The 19,284-nt window shown below is 41.0% G+C and overlaps 1 protein-coding gene across 3 annotated transcripts in view; it reads left to right on the top strand.

Annotated features, from left to right (window-relative positions):
• The window catches only part of CLCN4 (chloride voltage-gated channel 4), a 45,222-nt gene that overhangs the window by 16,206 nt on the left and 9,732 nt on the right, over nucleotides 1–19,284 (top strand). For all 3 annotated transcript variants that reach the window (XM_039714351.1, XM_039714352.1, XM_039714350.1), the window contains exons 4-10: nucleotides 3,589–3,776; nucleotides 8,994–9,116; nucleotides 10,653–10,859; nucleotides 10,951–11,031; nucleotides 11,554–12,099; nucleotides 14,545–14,731; nucleotides 17,845–18,243. In XM_039714351.1, the coding sequence (XP_039570285.1) occupies nucleotides 3,589–3,776; nucleotides 8,994–9,116; nucleotides 10,653–10,859; nucleotides 10,951–11,031; nucleotides 11,554–12,099; nucleotides 14,545–14,731; nucleotides 17,845–18,243 (1,731 nt within the window). The remainder of the gene's footprint in view (nucleotides 1–3,588; nucleotides 3,777–8,993; nucleotides 9,117–10,652; nucleotides 10,860–10,950; nucleotides 11,032–11,553; nucleotides 12,100–14,544; nucleotides 14,732–17,844; nucleotides 18,244–19,284) is intronic.

Here is a 19,284-nt window from a genome sequence, read left to right as displayed (position 1 = left end):
TTGTTTTTGGAGTGTCATTGAACCTGCATCCTTTGTTAGTCCCAGAAAAGTGTAGGTGGAAAAGGGATGTCTGGAGGCGGTTCTGCTCTGGCTTCCTGCTCACAGCAGAGCCAGCTTCAGGGTTACAGATAACACTAACATATACTGAGAATGAAACAGCAGCCATTGGGATCATATATTTTCCTGTGTGAGGCAGTGCACACTTAAATTAGCCTGAGCACAGCACTGCCACTGCCTCTCACGTCTGTGGCAAGTACCCACAGGACCTTGAACATCAGGCTGGAGGGAGATGATGGTGTCTGACACAGTCAAATGGCAGGAAAGGCACTAAGGAGCTCCTGGAAATGAGGCTTTGATAGCCAAAGTCTGCTAATTGCAGAGAAAAGGAACAGTAAAACCCACAGGTGGTGTTTGGTGAGGAGATCAGGTGAAGACTGTTCACACAATGGTCTAGAAAAAGATACTGAACACTACCTAGGCCTGTTTCAGTCAGAGTTTCCATGCTTTCCTCATATAAAGCAGTGCATGGAGAGTGAGCCTAAAAATTTACATATGGATGCCAAAATTGTAGGCATTTGTTTTTAAGGAACTCTGAATTTTTGCTGGGCCCATCGTGCCTGCAGACCAGTAGATGTTCCTCAGCCTAACCCTTACTACTGGCCAACTGAAAACATATGCTCTTTATAGATCAGCAAGTGTCTGTGTTTTCTAAAGCTGTGTGACAAAAAATGCCATCATAGTAATGCTGAAATGCTCTGATGCTGAGGCTGGATGTACGAGAATTCCCTTTGTAATTCTGTGCTGCACAGCTTGGGTGATGCTGTTTTCTGACACAGGTGCATGAGGAAAACTGTCTTTTCAAAGCAAATTTTTAGCATTCTCATTAGGGCACTGTAAAGGAAGAATTTTGCCATCATCAACAGAAGGAAAAGGAGCGAAGTAAAAGGCTAATATCGAAAATGAAGTTCAGCATTGTCTGGCTTTAGAGTACTTTGTTATTTTTCCTTACAGGCAGGAGGTTACATGGAAGGAGAAACAAACTCAGCTCCTTTGATGGGAGAAGCATGGAGATAACTTTATGTTCTATTACAGTCTTGGCAGCCAAAATAAGCACAAGAAATTAAAAGCTTGACCTTGAGATGCTGAACTGTCTAACACTTGCATTAAATGCACTTCAAGTTACAAAAATTCAGAACTTTAACTTCTAGCTCTGGTCACATAGGTGGTGAAGCATTCACTATTGCATTATTATCCTGGGCCTCCGTAGGAATTTCTTCTCTTGAAGGCCGGTGTAGTAAATGGCATGTAGTAAAAAGCATTTTCCTCCTTATGTGGAGCCCTAAGAATTTGGCAAAAGGGATTAGATCAGCTGCATAATTAAGCACATTGTCTTACTGGTGTTGAGGTCCCTGTGAGCTTATTATATTAGAGAACTGAATGTTTGTTCTTCAGTATGGTTACTAACTTTATTGGGGTAACCCATTCAAAAGTCTGTCTTCCTTTGCATCTTCTGCTGGGTAGAATTAGTATGCAGCTTGATATGGTTAAGTGTAAACTTTGAAGGTTACAGAAAATGTTAAAGATCCATCAAGAGGTGCAAAAGGCACAGCATTTGGTGCTCATGTCCAAGAGATGAAAATTCCTTGTTTCTGAAACTTTCAGACAGTTGGAGGAGAATTTAGAGCTCACTGCAAAGCAGGAAGCTATGCAGGCTGATGTTGCCAGCAATGCAATGATTCATCGTCATCTAGCGGTATGGTTCATTGTTTCCATAGAAACTTGGGAAAAATGGAAAAGAATAACCAAATTAAGGCAAGATCTTAATGAAAGAAAAGAATCATTAAAGACATCATCACTCCCTTCTGCAGCCTTCGTGTGTGTGTGTGTGTGTGATCCTGTCTAGTATATCTGTATAGTGCTTCAGATTATTTTAATACAATGGAGATTCTTCACTGCTACCCTGAGCACCACTGCTTGTCAATGTGGGGGCAAGTATCCTTTTTAAGGCTTGAATTATTTGAAATGTGTTTTTCCCCCCTCTCTTTTATAGAAATGAAAATCAGAAATCTTTAGTTCCAGATGAAATAAATCAGCTCTTAGAGCCACTTGTGTGCCCCAGCTGCTGGCAGAAAAGGAGCAGCCCCCAGTCCTGCTTCACGTAATTGCATTCTTAGCAGGAGCCACAAATCTATAAGTTTTGGAAACGTAAAACCAAACCAGTTTGCATTTTGCAAAGTATTTTTTGCCCAGTACATTGATATGCATCGATAAATTCTGTTCAAATAAATTAGCAGTCTCCTGAAATTTTATTAATGACTATTTGTAAAAGTAATGATGACTTCTGTTTTCTATTGTATGTGAGAGGGATTTGAAAAACGCTAAATGACTCTTCTATCAGTTGGTGGTTTAATTCTTTCCAGAAAGTATGGATATAGGGAGAGCACACAGGTCTGCCTCTCTTTGTTCTGGCTGCTCCCAGCCTCCCATTCCTGCTGCTCTTGCATTCCTGGGACCCACCTGCTCTGAGGGTGCTGCTGCTGGGGCAGGTTGTTATTGCTGATGAGCAAATGACCTAGAGCAGCAGAAATTTTTTTTTCCTTGTGTCTGTGTAAAGAGACACAAAGTTTACCTGCGTCTGGTGGCCAGCGGGTGTCACTGTAGCTCTGTGGAATTACCGAGGAGAAGCTGAAATGAGCCTTGTGGTACGTGGAGGATTTGAAGGATAATTCTGCATGTCCAGATTGCTAATCAATGTACAGACATATCGAAAGCCCCATTCTGTTAAGTTCATAAGTCAGAATTTGGCATTACATTGTATCTGCAATAAAATCATCCTTCTAAACGGTTGCTGTGCTGGGACCAGTAAAGCAGTACATAAATATAGATATCCTTCTCCTCCATTACCCCTGAAATACACAGTGAGGTTTGAGACCCGTGGCCAAGTGTGTGTGTAGACCCTGCACGACGTCCTCCCCATCTCAGCCAGATGGGGAACCTGCCTGGGACAGCCTGCAGCCTGGCATTGGTTGTATCTCCCCTGTTTGGCCATCAGTCAGTATGAAAATGATGGTGTTTAAAATAAAAGCTTATGAGAGAGCATTGAAGGTCAGAAAAACTTGCTATTGCCCCCAGTTCTCTGGCATGTTTGTATTTATTAATGCAGAAAATAGTTTGGGTTAGAAGGGGACTTTAAGGGCTGTCCTGTGAAACCTGACCTTGAATGTTTCCAGGGATGGGGCATCCACCTCTCTGGGCAACCCATTCCTGTGTTTCCACCACCCTCACTGTAAAAATATTTTTCCTTATGCTTACTCTAAATCAACCTCTCTTAGTTTAAAATTGTTAGCCCTTGCCCTACTGCAACAGGCCCTGATAGAAAGTCTGTCCCCATCTTTCTTACAGGCTCCCTTCAGGTGCTGGGAGGCTGTTGGGAGGCTGCTTCCCTTCTCCAGGCTGAGAACACATCCTTACATTGTGCCTGCTTACCCAAATAACAGCTTTTATTATGTTATTAAAATTAGATCTATTGTCCTTGCAACTTGATTGTTTTTAATGCCAGCATTTCTTTTTCTGTGTTTCTTTTCCCAGGTACTTTAGCTGGAGTGATAGATTTAGCTGTGGATTGGATGACAGACCTGAAAGAGGGTGTCTGCCTGTCTGCCTTCTGGTACAGCCACGAGCAGTGCTGCTGGACATCTAATGAAACCACATTTGATGACAGGGACAAGTGTCCCCAGTGGCAGAAATGGTCGGAGCTGCTTGTAAGCCAGTCTGAGGTAGGGAGCCTGATTAGCCTGGGGTTGCAGCAGGCCAGGCACTGCCCTTTTCCATACTTGCTGATGTTCCCTCCAGGGGTTTCTCTGAAAGGGAAAGTAATGAACTGAGCACACTGCAGAAAAAGACATTTCCACAAGCAATATCTGCTTAACCTGAAGGAGGTTCTGTGGTTTCAGTGCAATGGAAACTGGAAAACTGTGAGCTTGCACTCTCTTTTTATCAGTATTAAACTAAAAGTGTTTCATAACACACATAGCATAATCACCAGGGGACTTGAGCTGCATTTTCTTTTTTTCCTTTTAAATGTAATTTTATGGGACAAAAAAAAGATGAGCACTGACAAATACATTTATGCGGGATATTTTTGGGATTGCAGATGGGGTTTTATGTATTCTGATAGAAGGAGCTGCATAAGAACTGCTTGTTTATCCCTTGCAACCAGTCTCTCTATGACACATCAAGAGATTTAGCTAGCACCAAAAACTGGGGAAAGAGTGGGCTCCCTGGGGGTCACCAGAGTGAAGGATTTGCAGGGGTTTCCTGTTGGACAGGAAGGGAAAAAGCTGATCTGGACAGACATGAAGCTTATATTTTCAGATTGTTTTTCCTTGCACTTTCTTTTTCATAATGATAGCAATTTTAAATACAAAGAATGCTGTTTCAGAGCAAAGCAGGTGAAAGTTTCATTTTGAAAACAATAAAAAGAAGCCTTTCTGTACACCATTTGGCCAATAATACCTGTAGAAAAAATACAAAAACCACATTTCATTTCCAATCTAAGTTATTTAATGTATTGAATAATACTGATCCCTTCACAACTCAAATATTTGGCAGAATTATTTTCTCAAATCCCCCCTTCCTCCTTATGTCTGACTTGAATTTGACAAAAACTGAATATGATGTGTGAATGGGTGATTTGGAGAGGTTGTCTCAGATCTTCCCCCAGTGTGGAGGTTGTCTGGTCCTGCAGACAGTGTTTGAGGACACCTTCATTGCCAGGCAAGTGTGTCATTCATGTTCCCTTCAGTGCTGCTTTAGCTTACAGGACAAGAAGTATAGGTGGGAGTATAGCTCAATTTTCTATAGCTCTAATTAACCCTAGTGGAAGTAAGAATCATTAACAGATTTTGGGGTGGCTGTGTCTTTGTGAAAGTGAAGAAATGTTACCCTGATAAAAAGCTGCAGCATGGGACTGATGTTGTAATGTAAGAGAACAAAAAAAAAACCCCAAAACAAAAGCAAAAACCCAAACAAACAAACAAAACCAAAACAAAAAAAAAATAAACAAAATAATGTTTATTTGGCCACCAGATACAGAAGGTAAAAAAGAGGAAACTTTTAAAATTATAAGGGGATTTGGAAATCCTGTGCATGTGTTTGTCATTCTGTTACTTTGGCTGGAATATAGGAAAGATGCATATCCTTGAGAAAATTTATTGCTTTCTTCTGCTTCTTGAAACCAGCAGTCATAACTGTTGTGTGCTCTGGCCTTTAGAAAAGTTATCAGCCAGGTGAGCACTGTGAAACTTCACTCACTTTGTGTTCAAATTGAGCTTCTCACCTCCTGGTGTACTGTCACAGTAGGACAAATAAGAAAAGGTTCATATTGGCTTAGTTTTAGTTACGTTTCTAAAACAAATGTGCCTCTAAGATCTGTGGGTTCCTGAGGGTCTGCTGGAGGCTGTAAATATTAATAATATATCTGTCTGTTACTGTTACACTGAAATCCCAGGGAAAGCCCAATAAAAATGTGAATTTGGAAAGGAAAAATTCAGTTTTGTTCAAAAGGCTTCTGTTCAAAAGGCTTATGATACGAGCATGTTTTGTGCTGGTTCCTGTAGAGGTAGAGGATTTTAGTAGGTATCAAAATACACTGAACTTGACTGAGTTTCAGAATAATTTTGCTGGGTTTTCCCCCTATGTTTCACTTTGTGCCTGACATTTACAGAAGAGCCCTATAAAACAACAGTGCACATTGGAGCACAATTTAGGCAAAAAGTATTTGGAGCAGTTTCCCTAAAGGTACTCTGGTCTGACATGCCTTCTTTTTTTAATGTGTGACTGTGATTCTTTCTCATCATAGCCAACTAACTCTGACATTTTGAGGACTGAGATTTAGATCAGTTCTTCCTTGTGGTTTTGCCAATTTATGGCTGTGATAAACCCTGTACATACATTTTCACAGAGAATTGTGACTTTTCCTATGGCGTCTCTTGAAAAATGTTTCCATTCTAGTGCTCCCATAAAATGAGCCCAAAGCAGAGGCTTGCTATAAATTATTATGGATAACATAATAGCCCATTAGACACCTACCAAGCTATGTTTTCTTCCCTAAGCACTGTTTTGTAGGCCAATTATCCTTCACCCTTCTGGCCTTGAATTACTTTGGAAGAGGAGGTGAAGAGGGTTTTTTGGTGTGAGAAACTTTCAAAACCTCAAATTCACTGGCAGATCAAAAGGTCCTCAGATGTCAGTGGTGATCTGGACTTTCCCTGTTCTGCAGATTAAGTTTGGTCCCAACCCCAGCTTCACTGGAGCTGAGGACCCCACTTTTGATGGCTTGCACATGTCCAGGGTAGAGGAAAGGACTCCATGTCTCCCATGGATCATGACACTGCATCCAGCAATGGACTGAATTCCTATCCCAGGATCTCCTGTCATGAAGCTGAGAGCAGCAGGACAAGGAAGCCTCTCTAAACCTGGAACCCACTTCTCAGTTTTGCAGCCTTGAACCTGTCAGTCTTGAGGACACACACTGCTGAAACATCCATAGGAGAGGGTCTGCAAGCTGTGAGATCCGCATCGAGTCACTGGTTACTGGGCCTCTGGAGTAACCACACACTGGAGGGCATCCTGAGGGGTGTGGTTTATTTCAGTATTCTGAGTTTGTGAGGCTTGTTTTCAATTGTGTTCCATTTGTATCTAAACTGGACTGACACCAGATCTGAAATATTGCTTGGTCTTGCAAACTAAAATGCAAAATTTTGCTCAGTTTTCCTTCTTGCTTCATTACTGTTGCTTCCAGGGTGAGTCTTTTGAGCTGTCATGGAAAGGGTCATAGCAGGATCAGCTCTGCTGGTGATCTGCTTCAGTCCCTGACTCCAGTGTACATGCTCAAGACTTTCACTGATTCACAGCCTTAGTAATGGCATGTAATGGATGAGAAATGAACCATTTGCTACACTGAGTTACTGCTACTTCACTTCCCAAAGGTTTTTATATTATTAATCATTAGAAACTGCTGCAATTGAACCTGCAGAATGCCAGATATCTGGAAAATGTAACAGTGAAAGATGTCCCAAGGGATAGGATTGAACTGGCCATACGGACTCTTGTGGGGTCCTGCCACGGCACTGTAGGTGTATGTGTGACTGCAGTAATGAGCTGACAGAGTTTTCTTATGACTTCTGAGATGCAAAAGAAGAAGAAGAAGTAAAAAAGAAACAAAGTTAATTTTTCTCCAGTGAATTTAGAAGCAAAACTACAGCTTCTACTCAACCCCAGAAGGGCCAAATTTTTGTAATGGTGTTGGCCTTCTTTGGTGGTATTCCAGGTTTACATTGACAGGAGGATTTTGCCCTGAGGCAAGATATCCAGAGTTTTCTCTAGAGGAAGAGTAAATATTGTCATAGCTGTTTGTAATTGAAAGCACTAGGAGAAGACATTCACGAGACTGTCTTCAGCTGTAGCAACAAAAGCACTTGGTTACTATAGCCGGATGTCAATCACTGCCAGTGTGGGATCCATGACTGCTCAGTCTCAGGGGGATAGCCCTGTATTGCTTCAGCATTCTGCTATCATCAGCAAAGCCAGCTGCTAACTTCAGCAAGCACCAGCTTAACAAACTGCCCTTCTTCCAGATACATCCATAAGGATAAGGGTTAATGGTCTTAATGCATTTTCATTTGGACACACCTGGAAAATGAAGCTAGCAAACATCCATGCTGTTAAAAGTTGATTCCTTGCAGATTTGAAAACAGGGAGACTTCTCATCTCTTAAGTTTTTTATGACTGGGAACAAGGCTTGGCCAGCCCTGTTAACTGATACAATTGATTAATGCCTGTTTTCCTACTTGATTTATCATAATGTTGATATCCAGGCTGCTGTCCTGCAGAGCAGAGACAGGGGCCCTGATGCTCTTGAGCAGCTGGGATTGCATCCGGTAGGAAGAGTTCACTTCGAGGTGAAGGATTCATACCAATTCATGCACTGAGATTCATCTCAGTTTTTTATTCTGTAGTGTCATGTTGCTACAGGATATTGTTTGAAGGCTTAAGCTCCTTGTATTGATTTGATGCTGCTGAGTAGATTCTCTTTTGTCCATGTAGGTGGGTTTTTGAAATTAATCTAAAAAAAATGCATGTGAAGAGAGAGAGGTATTCCAAGGCAGATTTTAACAAAGGTTTTGACTTGACCATTGGAAAAAGGTAGAAACTTGAAGGTTACTATTGAGTATGCTTTCACTGCACAGTCAACCATTGTTAGTGATCATTAGCATTCCCATTCTGTTAGAAAAGTAAAGCTATTCAGTTTGAAGATAGTAATTTTTGTCCTAATATTTTAAAATCATTCCAGTTAGTAATAAGCCTGAGATGTGTGAGTGGGTTCTGCCAAGCTGTGGTGTTTTCAAATTATTTTCAACCCTATCATGTACAACACTATATAGAAAGACATTATTTTTGTATGGTTTTACCCTTCCTGTTTGTGAACTGAACTGGCTACTGATATACACGGGGATGTTGTTTGAAAAGATCAGTGTCTGCATGAAGAACTGACCTTTGAATACCAGCCCTTGGAAAAATATGTATCAGGGTCTCATTCCTTGTCCCCCATCATGGGATGAACACAGCAGATTCCTTCATTAGGTGCCTTTTATTACCTATTGCTTTTGCCCTTATGATGTATTTGTTTGATGTTTTGGAACTTTATGTGGGTTAGTTAGATTTTTTAGTGCTTGAAAGATGCTCAGTTTAAGGTATATGGGTCCCTTGCAAACAGACTGTGTGGGCTGGGTTAGGTATTTATTAGTATGCTGCTTCTTTCCATGAGTTATAAAATTATTGGAGTATATAAAGTTATTTGTCCTTCCTGAGGAAAAGCAGCAGTTACCATGTGAATGAAAAATCAGGCTCAATGCCATCATGATCACTAGTAGAAGTGTGAGATTTGCCAATCTGCTTTTCTCTAACAGTGTTTGTTACTGTTATTTTTCTAGGGTGCAAGTGCTTACATTCTAAACTATTTTCTGTACATTATGTGGGCTCTATGTTTTGCTTTCCTGGCAGTCTCCCTGGTCAGAGTGTTTGCTCCTTATGCCTGTGGCTCTGGAATCCCAGAGGTGAGTTTCCCTTTTTCCATGAATATCCAAAAAAACCTCAAACCACAACAAAAAAATTATTGTCTTTTCCCATTCCAGAACTATACTATGAGATAGCATAGCAACAAAGAAAATTGTCTTTCCATCTCATCTGTCTTCATTCCTTTTTTTTGCTTTTATGGTGATCATCTAAGTTTTTCATAGTAAAAAGTGTTCATATGTCACTGTGACAGGTTAATGCACGTACTTGTTCGTTGCCAGAGTGTGAATTAAAAATCAACATCTCCAAGATACATACTCACTAGAAGATTACAGAGAATTTTCCTAGGATAAAATTACTTGGGCCAGTTACAAAACCAGTTATTTTCTAGGCTATGCTCTAAATAAAAGTGAAATAAAAATAAGAGGGTGGGCTACAAAGCTAAGGTTTCCTAAACTGCTGAGGATGCCCATCATTTGGGATGCCTGAAAAGTGTCTGGTGCATGTCTTTTGCAAATTGTTTTCCTCAAGACAGAATAATGCACATTGTGCCAGCATGACAACATTATAACAGCCAAAATATGTACTTGGTTTTCAATATTTTACATATTGAGCCTCAGTCCATAATTAAACAGTTAAATGGAGAAGCTTGTAATTCAACCAGCACAGTAATTAAAAGTCTTTGAAATCAGGGCAATCTCTTGTTAGAAGTGCTATGGAACTACAGAAATTATTATTTAGGAATCTGGCAGACAGAATTAACAGCCCAAAGCTTAGAAATCTTGGCATACTTTTGTTCTTGATCTCTAAGAGAAGCATCCAAATGTTTCAAAAATCTCACCACAAATAATTTAAAATATTTGAATAATTTTCATGTTTGAAAGTAGTCATGTGTGTCTTTGTTATGTGTTTAATATATTTGTGGTTTTAAAAAGTTCTCATAGTTAACTACAAAGGCAGTTTCCAAGTGGTTAATGCCTCGTGTGAGGTGAGGCCCAGCTCCAGCCCATTTGCATGCCTAGAGCCCAAACCCAAATCCCACCCTGTAGCCTTTGTGTCATGCACATGCATTGTGCTTTCAGAGCCACTCACTAGCAAAATTAAGACAAAATGTGTAGAAATATGATCTTCTGGACTTTCTCATTTCATAATATGTGCATGGTTTTATGGCACAGTGATTCCAAATATCTAGAACTTTTTTGTGTATTTTATCTGGAAAAAGTCTGTTGTTGTTTATTTGCTTTTTTTTCTGCTTTGTTAAACTCAAATCCAGCTAAACTCTGATCTTGTAAGCCAAGGAGATATGTAAGAGTTTCATATTTCTATTGATCTCTGTGAGAGTCCTTACTGCCTGTTATGGGGACCACCCGTAACAGCAGTAAAAGTGTGGTCTGCTTAACCCCTGCTCAGATATTGCTGTGGGAAAGCTGCCCTACCTAAAGTTCCTTTCTCTCCATCACTGTCTCTTTTCAAGCAGTCTGCAACTTTTTAAACTCTGCTGGAGTTTTAACTCCATTTGAAAGTTCAGAGTAGAAAAGGATTCTTCATCTTTTCAACATGTTCTTCCTGCTTTCCAGATAAAAACCATCTTGAGTGGGTTCATTATTAGGGGCTACCTGGGAAAATGGACACTTTTAATCAAAACAGTCACCCTGGTTCTGGTGGTGTCTTCAGGCCTCAGCCTTGGGAAAGAGGGCCCATTAGTCCATGTGGCCTGTTGCTGTGGAAACTTCTTCAGCAGCCTTTTCTCTAAGTACAGCAAGAATGAAGGAAAGAGAAGAGAGGTGAGCTTGGCTCATAAATTTTTGATTTCTCTGTCTGGATACTCAGGGTTTCAAAGAACTCATGCCTTGTATGTAAACATTTGCTTTGTAGGTACTTTCAGCTGCAGCCGCTGCAGGAGTTTCAGTTGCCTTTGGGGCTCCAATTGGAGGTGTGCTTTTTAGTCTGGAAGAGGTGAGACCTGGCAGTTCTCTTGCTTCAGTAAATATATTTTAATTTGATACCCTTCTCCAAGATTACTCATTATTTTTCAAATATTTATAGGCTTATTTTTTCCCATTTAACAAAAATTATCTATGATTTCCAGTAATAAGAAATAACCAGGTATTTTAGCATAATCTGAGTAGCAGAAGGGCACTGACATTCTGGAAACAAATTAGATGACTCAGTATGGAAATATATCCTTCTGCTGAGGTTTCTCCAGCCTCCAGCTAGCTAATGCATGGACCAAGATGTCAAGCGTTTCTTATACTCTCTAGACAGCAACTCTAGATTTAAATTTCTCAGTTTTAAACTAGTTGCTATCCCTTTTCTGAAATCTGAAAATGCCTTTTCTGATACCTTTGTGAACATGTTCTGGCAGTGGTAAGGTCTGGTGCTCACAGTAAAGTCAAATGAAACACATGGTGGTTGTAGTTAAAGGAAACACCCTCTGTGGCACTCAGTGAAATGTTTATGGTCTTTGCTTGGTTTTAGGTCAGCTACTACTTTCCCCTGAAAACCCTCTGGAGGTCATTTTTTGCTGCTCTTGTGGCTGCCTTCACGCTGAGGTCCATCAATCCTTTTGGAAACAGCCGGCTGGTGCTGTTCTACGTGGAGTACCACACGCCCTGGTACATGGCCGAGCTCTTCCCCTTCATCCTGCTCGGCGTCTTCGGGGGCCTCTGGGGGACCCTCTTCATCCGATGCAACATCGCCTGGTGCAGGAGGCGGAAAACCACCAGGCTTGGGAAGTACCCAGTGCTGGAGGTGATTGTGATAACAGCCATCACTGCCATCATCGCCTACCCCAACCCCTACACCCGCAGGAGCACCAGCGAGCTCATCTCCGAGCTCTTCAACGACTGCGGTGCCCTGGAGTCCTCGCAGCTCTGCGACTACATCAACGACCCAAACATGACCCGGCCTGTGGACGACATTCCCGACAGACCTGCTGGCCCTGGAGTCTACTCTGCCATGTGGCAGCTCGCCTTGGCTTTGGTGTTCAAAATCGTCATCACGATATTCACTTTTGGCATGAAGGTAAATCGGGGGCTATTACTAATCAAAGGTGTCCTCAGCATTGGTGAGAGAGAGAGAATGATGCATCTGACTCCATCTTATTAGAAGGCTAATTAATTACTTTGTTATACTCTACTATATAAATTTCATCTAAACTGAATCTGCCTTGCACTCCCTCTGCACACAACTGCACAGAACTGCACTCATCTCCTGACTCTCCCACGGCTGTCTTGTGATAATCCCAACACACACACACACTTTTGGCCCTGATAGGCCAAGGAAACAAAACATCTTCACTTTGGGTAAACAATCTCCATATTGCATTCTACTTTAGCACAACACAGGCACAGCAAATAAGATAAAAATTGTGTTTTCCCTTTCTCTGAAGTTCAGAAAATGTGAATCTCAGAAATATTCCTAGGAAGAACTGTGCCTTACTTTTCTCTATGAAGAAAATGTGACAACAGGGGGCGGGTGCAGGAGCACAGGCCACAGATGGGCTGCCATGGGCAGCTGTGTTCTCTCTGTCTCTGACCTGCCCCAGCCAGGGGATGCTGCTGGCTCATGTCCCTGCCAGCACCATGCCCTGTGGGCCCCTGTGGCAGCACAGGGATGAGCCCTGCTTTTCCACCTTCTAGTCAACTGCAGTTTTGTTAAGTGAAAAAGAAATCTGTGTGGAAATTTAAACCTGCTGTTGCCAATAAGCAATTTCAACATGATTCCCACTGCAGCTGTTTTTTAGCTCTCTCATGGATATGGGCTATTTACATTGTTGTTTGTCTTGTTGGATTAATGTCTTAATGTGCCTCAAGGTAGCTATACTCAAGGAAGTAATAATTTTAAATTTACTATTTTACGCATTTAGAGCCTCACAGAAATATAAAAGTGTTTGAAAAGGTCTATTTTTGAATCTTTTTAAGCACTGTAGCTCAGAAAAAAGGGTAATGAGTGAGAAGACTAACGGATGTGTCATTTGAATATTCTGGATTTGCAGCTTTTTCCTTCAGCAGCAACTTCTCCCCATAAATGAGTGATGAAAGGTCCAAGAACAATTTATCCAAGTTTTCCATATATACCAAGCTGTTTGTGGTGAACTCTATATATCTGATTAATAGAGCACATAAAAAACAGGTTCTGTCTGTCTACAGCTCCCATTATCTGAGCATATATTTGTGGATCTGGTGACTGCAGACAATGAGAAGCTTTTCTTAGATATACACTGTATTTTATACTATGTTCAAAACTAAAGTATCTCATTCTTTCTCTTAAACACTACACTTGAACTGAGTGTAGCCTTTCACCCTAGAAACTGATCTATGGATGACAGCCCATTGTTATGCTTGTTCATTAAAAGCCTTGGTTCTTTATTCAAAATGTAATTCTTTATTTATCCTATATATTTAAAAATTGTTAGAATAATATTGAATTGTTAGAAAAATAAAGAATTGACAGTTTCAACCAGTCAGTAAAAGAACAGACCAAATAGCTTTACCCATTAAATTGAAAAGACTCAACTGAGCTGCACCAGCAAAGTTAACACTGTGGTGGGGGCTGTAGCATCCACTGTTATGAGCCCTTGATGCCTCTGGGCTGTGCTGATGAGGTGATTAGTTAAGTTCTCTAGGAAGCTCAAGGTATATTTTCAGACTTAAAAAGATATAATAGGCTTTCCTCTCTGAAAACAACAAAAGCTGCCTGCAAGCCCTTGTCACAGATTTGAATTGTCTTCTCCAGCAGGAAATACAGCTCTAACTTGCTGGTGCACTTGACATCTAAGAGGAAGTGCACTTATCCAAGCAAAGTGCATTTTCATTCTCTTTTTCCCCCCTCCATTCTCATTTAAATACTGTTTTTAATGATTTGTGACTTGTCTGTATAGCAGACAACAAAGTAATGATTCACAGAGCTTCCTGGAAAATATATTGTAAACTGAGATGGAGAATTAGTTGCCTCTGAGCAGTCAGCCCCCTTCCTCTGAATTTTTATTCTTCATTTGACATTTAATTTAAAATCTGGTCTGATTTAGCCTGAAAAAGTAGTAATAAAACCATAAAGTGCTCCATCTGATAGAGGGTGAATCAAGATGTTGTTTTCAGTTAAGCTTATTCTCAAGCCTATGACAGGACCATCAGCAGCTCCTGACTTCCTGCTGAGAAAGCAATAAAGGCAAAGCCAGGAACATCTTGACTTCAAAAGCAAACTATTATTCAGAAACAGCATTTATCGCCCTAATTCAGTGAGATGCAGCAGATAGGATTCAAAATTTCTTTTAAAAATGCACTAACATTTAATAAAGTTATTAATACACAAGTAGCCACATAAACTCAGTCACTGTAGAAAACCATGTCAGACCATGGGGATCAGCCCTATAGGCTGCCATGAGGCTTGGTTCTCTTGCTGTTAATTAAAATTGTTTGATACTTGCCTTTTTTGTCAAGGTGCTCATGTGTCTATATTTCATTCCAGATCCCTTCAGGCCTCTTTATTCCTAGCATGGCTGTTGGAGCCATAGCTGGCAGGATGGTTGGGATTGGAGTGGAGCAGCTGGCATACCACCATCATGACTGGATCATCTTCAGGAACTGGTGCAGACCTGGGGCAGACTGTGTCACACCAGGACTTTATGCTATGGTGGGAGCAGCAGCTTGCTTGGGTACGGTCTCTGCTGGTCATTGGTTTGTGTGTGACCAACACTGATGTTTGGGGACATGCTCTGGAGGGCCCTGTGTTGGTGTTAGCTGTTTGTGTTGGCATTTCTGGGTGCCACAGAAGTTGAAATCAAGACGTGATGGGCTAAAGAGTAGGCAGCTTCCTCTACTGGCTGCTCCAGAGATCTGCCAGATAGTCAGCAACAGAAAGGCTTGCAGTTGAAGTCTACTCCTTGTAGTCTGCTAAAAAGCAGAGAAAATGAAAGAACAAATTGAAGTTAGGCTGCAGGTTTCCAAGCAGGAGTACTTTTGCTTGCATTTTTTCCATTTGATGTAATGAAATTCACTGTAACTGGACTAAAGCTACTTGCTTGTTTAGACTGTGCTCTCTCTCAGTACATGAAGAAAACATCCCAATTTTTGCTAAATTTTAAGCTACACAGAGGCAAAAATTCTGTCTCTTGTTGGCTGTGTGTCATGCGATGGTCAACTGAGCTGTATTTTGGTTTACATTTTGATCATAGGCCAATACTGGATTACACTCAATAAATAGGATTTATTGGATATAACAGCAGTGATCTGTTAACTATTAAAGCAAGATCATTGGAAAATATCTCATGTATCAAATTTCTAGCCATAGATACAAGAAGAATGTTACAAGCATGCCATCTAAGCATGTTTTTACCTGATCATATCTTTCCCCTCGTGTACTTGCATATTCCATCTCCTTTTGTTGCTGTTATTGATATCATCATCAGCGTATGAAAAAATAGTGGAGAGGCATAATACATGAGTAATGTGATTGGGTAGGCTTGAAATTAAAGATGTATTCAAGGAAGAGCTGGAAAAATTTCAGATTTGGATGCTCATATTGGAAAAGCAGGATCATTTGTGCGATCAATATAGAGGAAGGAAGGGTGGTATTTGCTTGAAAATTTAAAGTCTGTAATGTAGATATCAGCACCTGAGCTTAACTGTCTTGATACCTCTCACAGTCAAAACAGAAAAATGAGGTATGGGAAAGATCAGTCTCATCTGGCAATACACATCTAAAGCCAGGCAAATGAACAGATGAATTTGGCCTCAAAAGGGCCTGTTTTTATCTAGAGGTTATAAAGGCAATCTGGATCATCCCTTTGGATGTGAAAACCCACAGCAGTGTAGACATTTAAAAAAAAGCAGAGATGAATCTTACTGTCCAAACAAGTAAAGTACTTCCTCTTTATGAGAAATGATCTTAATATTAATTAAATAAATAACGCACAAAAATTTGGCTCTGATGTTGCAGATGATCTGCTAGTCAGTATAGAATTATAGAAGCATAGAATATGCTGAATTGGAAAGGACAAGTCAAGATCATCATGTTCAAATCCTGCCCATGCACAGAACACCCCAAAAATCACACCATGGGCCCAAGAGAATTGTCCAAATACCTCTTGAACTCTTATCAGGCTTCGTGCTTTGACCACTTCCCTGGAGAGCCTGTTTCAATACCCAGCCATCCTCTATGCTTTGACCACTTCCCTGAAGAGCCTGTTTCAATACCCAGCCACCCTCGGGGTGAAGAATCTTTTCTTGATATCCAACCTAAACCTCTCCAATACAACTTCAGGCCATTTCAATACCCAGCCATCCTCTGGGTGAAGAATCTTTTCTTGATATCCAACCTAAACCTCTCCAATACAACTTCAGGCCATTCCCTTGAGTCAACTGTCACTGGTCACTAGAGAGGAGAGATCAGTGTCTGCCTCTCTGCTTCCCCTTGTGAAATGTTGTAGACCAGAATGAGGTCTCCCCTTAGTCCTCTCTAGGTTGAACAGACTAAGTGACCTCAGCCAATCCACAAAAAGCTTCCCTTTGAGACACTTCATCATCCTAGTGGCCCTCTTTTGGATGGCTTCTAATAGCTTAATGCATTTTTTTATATTGTGATGCCCAAAGCTGCACACAGGACCCAGGTGAAGCTGCAATTCCTTCCTCTTTTAAAAGGTCCAAATTAAGGTGCAATGGTTTTTAATAGTGTGGTGAGACATACAGTAGAATGGTCACAGCTTGTACATACTTAAGCTGTTCTGTACCAAAGACTATCTTGCTTGGAGAAATGAAGTAAGTATTAAATGATCCTTACTCTGGTATTTGCTCTCAGCTTTTCACAGTCAGAAGTTTAAGGCATTCCTCAGATGAAATTCATATCTGGATCATAGCGTTAAGTAATCAACAATCGAATATTTCTGTATGCTGCTAGATAAAAAGATCTCTTAATGACCTGTTTCTGATTTTTCTCATCTAAAATGGGGCTGTATTTTGAGCCCTAAAATTAGCAGATTTATTACATTTACCTTTTTAACAGAGGCAAAGAAATGTTACCTAATAATTCAGAGATACATACACACTTGTCCTCAGTTATGTGATTATTTTTATCCTTTAATGTAAACTGAAGGAGCAAGGAGCTTGCTTATGAAATTAATATGGAAAGACTAGATTGAAAAATATAGCTACAACCCTGTCTATGGCTGCATGCCTGGATGGTCTCAAACCAAGTTGTACTCAGTTCAAACTGTTTTACTATAGTGATATCCAAAGCAGGGGTTTAAGCTCTAACATAGATCTTGCAGTGGCCCTAAGCTGTTCCAAGGTAGGATTTTGTAACCAAGTTGTGCCCAGAGATAATGCTCAGCTTTCTCTTCAGTATGACTGCAATAGACAGGCCAGTGTGAAGGCCACCTCTCCACATTCCTACCTGCCTCAGCCATGGCACTTAACTGACTCTCGGAGTCGTTTTGGAGGGCTAATGGCAGGGTTCAATTTTACTTTCTCAAGTATCCGTTAAAGCTGATTTTTTTGGCATCCTTTTTGGTTTTAAAGCTCTGTCTTTTAGCATTCATTGTTTGCTTTTCAATGCTAGCCACTTTGGCATGAGCAAGTTCCCTCAAAATTTGTGATGAAAACTGTAATAGATGAAAAATATCTTTCTTCAGAGAAACAAACCTAAGAGTATAAGGGCAAAGTACTCGGCATAAATAATTACATGCATTTTTGAGTGTAAGGCTCAAAAATGTGAGTTGCTTAGTATGTATACCAGCACTGAGAGAAACTTGAGTCTTTTCCTTGTTGGCAGGTGGTGTTACTCGAATGACAGTCTCTCTGGTGGTGATTATGTTCGAGCTAACTGGAGGCCTGGAGTACATTGTCCCTCTTATGGCTGCAGCTGTCACAAGCAAGTGGGTGGCAGATGCCTTTGGGAAAGAAGGGATCTATGAAGCTCACATTCATCTGAACGGCTACCCCTTCCTGGATGTGAAGGACGAGTTCACCCACCGCACGCTGGCGACGGACGTGATGCGGCCGCGGCGCGGCGAGGCTCCTCTCTCCGTGCTGACGCAGGACAGCATGACGGTGGAGGACGTGGAGACACTGATCAAGGAGACCGACTACAATGGCTTTCCAGTGGTGGTCTCTAAAGACTCAGAGAGACTTATTGGATTTGCACAGAGACGAGAGCTGATCCTTGCAATAAGTAAGTAGAGTATCAATGTCCAACAGATTGGTTTGGAAAGTAGTTTAGACAAGATAGGAGGTGAGAAGTGTTATTCACCTTGAAGAATGGATAAAAAAGCACCAAATCTCACTTTTTCTTTAAATCTGACTTTTATGGTTAGTGGGACATGGAAGATTTTCTGTTGCATCATACCACCTGATAGAATTTTGTGGGCTTGACCCCTGTGGGCTTAATTTTGCTGTCACTCAAAAGAGTAAAATAAAATTCTTCTAGAGGCAACAGAGAGAAACTCAACTCATATGCCAGAATTTTTGTCAGAACCAGACCAAAAGCCAGTGTAGTGATCAGTTTCTTTCTCTCTCCATGGGCATCCAGAATGGGCTGGGGCAGTCATGAACTTTGATGATGAAATAACCTGTGCTCTTTTCTGTTGCTCTGTCTCACTTTTTTCTCACATGCAGGATTTTAGTGCTACAGGTGGAAAGTTTTCAGTGCACAATATTTTTTGGTAAAGATGGGTGAATTTTGTCTGGCATCCAGTGGATAGCTGGCTGCTTGCCTGACAGTCTGACTCCAGGTCATTAAAGATTTTGACTGTCAGGTCCTTTCCTGGTTGATCTGATGACTAAGTGGGGATTGAAGAACAAGTGTATTGGATGAAAGCAAGTTTTTCTACCTTTTCTGGGCCCAGGGCATCCAGAACTGCAGAGGTCTGCAAGGCTGGCCCACTGTCTGCTCCCAGTTCTGGCAGTCCTGTGGTGTTGAGGGCCAGCTGGGTAGGCAGCCAAGATGCCACCTGGGCATGGTTGCCTTGTGCTTTGCAGGAGAGTGGAATGTCTGGTATATCCAAACCTCCTTGACTTGGAATTCTTCTTCTTTGCATGGTTCTTTTTCATCCCTGCTGTTCAGGCACCTTAAAAAAAGCTGCTGTTTCTGATGGAATTGCACATATTTTTCAGACAAGAAAATTAATAAATGGAAAATTTGGGTTATTTTTGAATGTCACATTCCAGCTCAGTTCCCACAAAGCTGAAACAAAATTTGAAGTCTTTAAAGCAC

This window comes from Passer montanus, unplaced genomic scaffold, assembly GCF_014805655.1.
Source record: "Passer montanus isolate IOZ18808 unplaced genomic scaffold, ASM1480565v1 scaffold3, whole genome shotgun sequence".
Lineage (NCBI taxonomy): Eukaryota > Metazoa > Chordata > Aves > Passeriformes > Passeridae > Passer > Passer montanus.
Note: the sequence above shows the minus strand (reverse complement) of the source record. Positions and strands in the feature narration are given on the sequence as shown.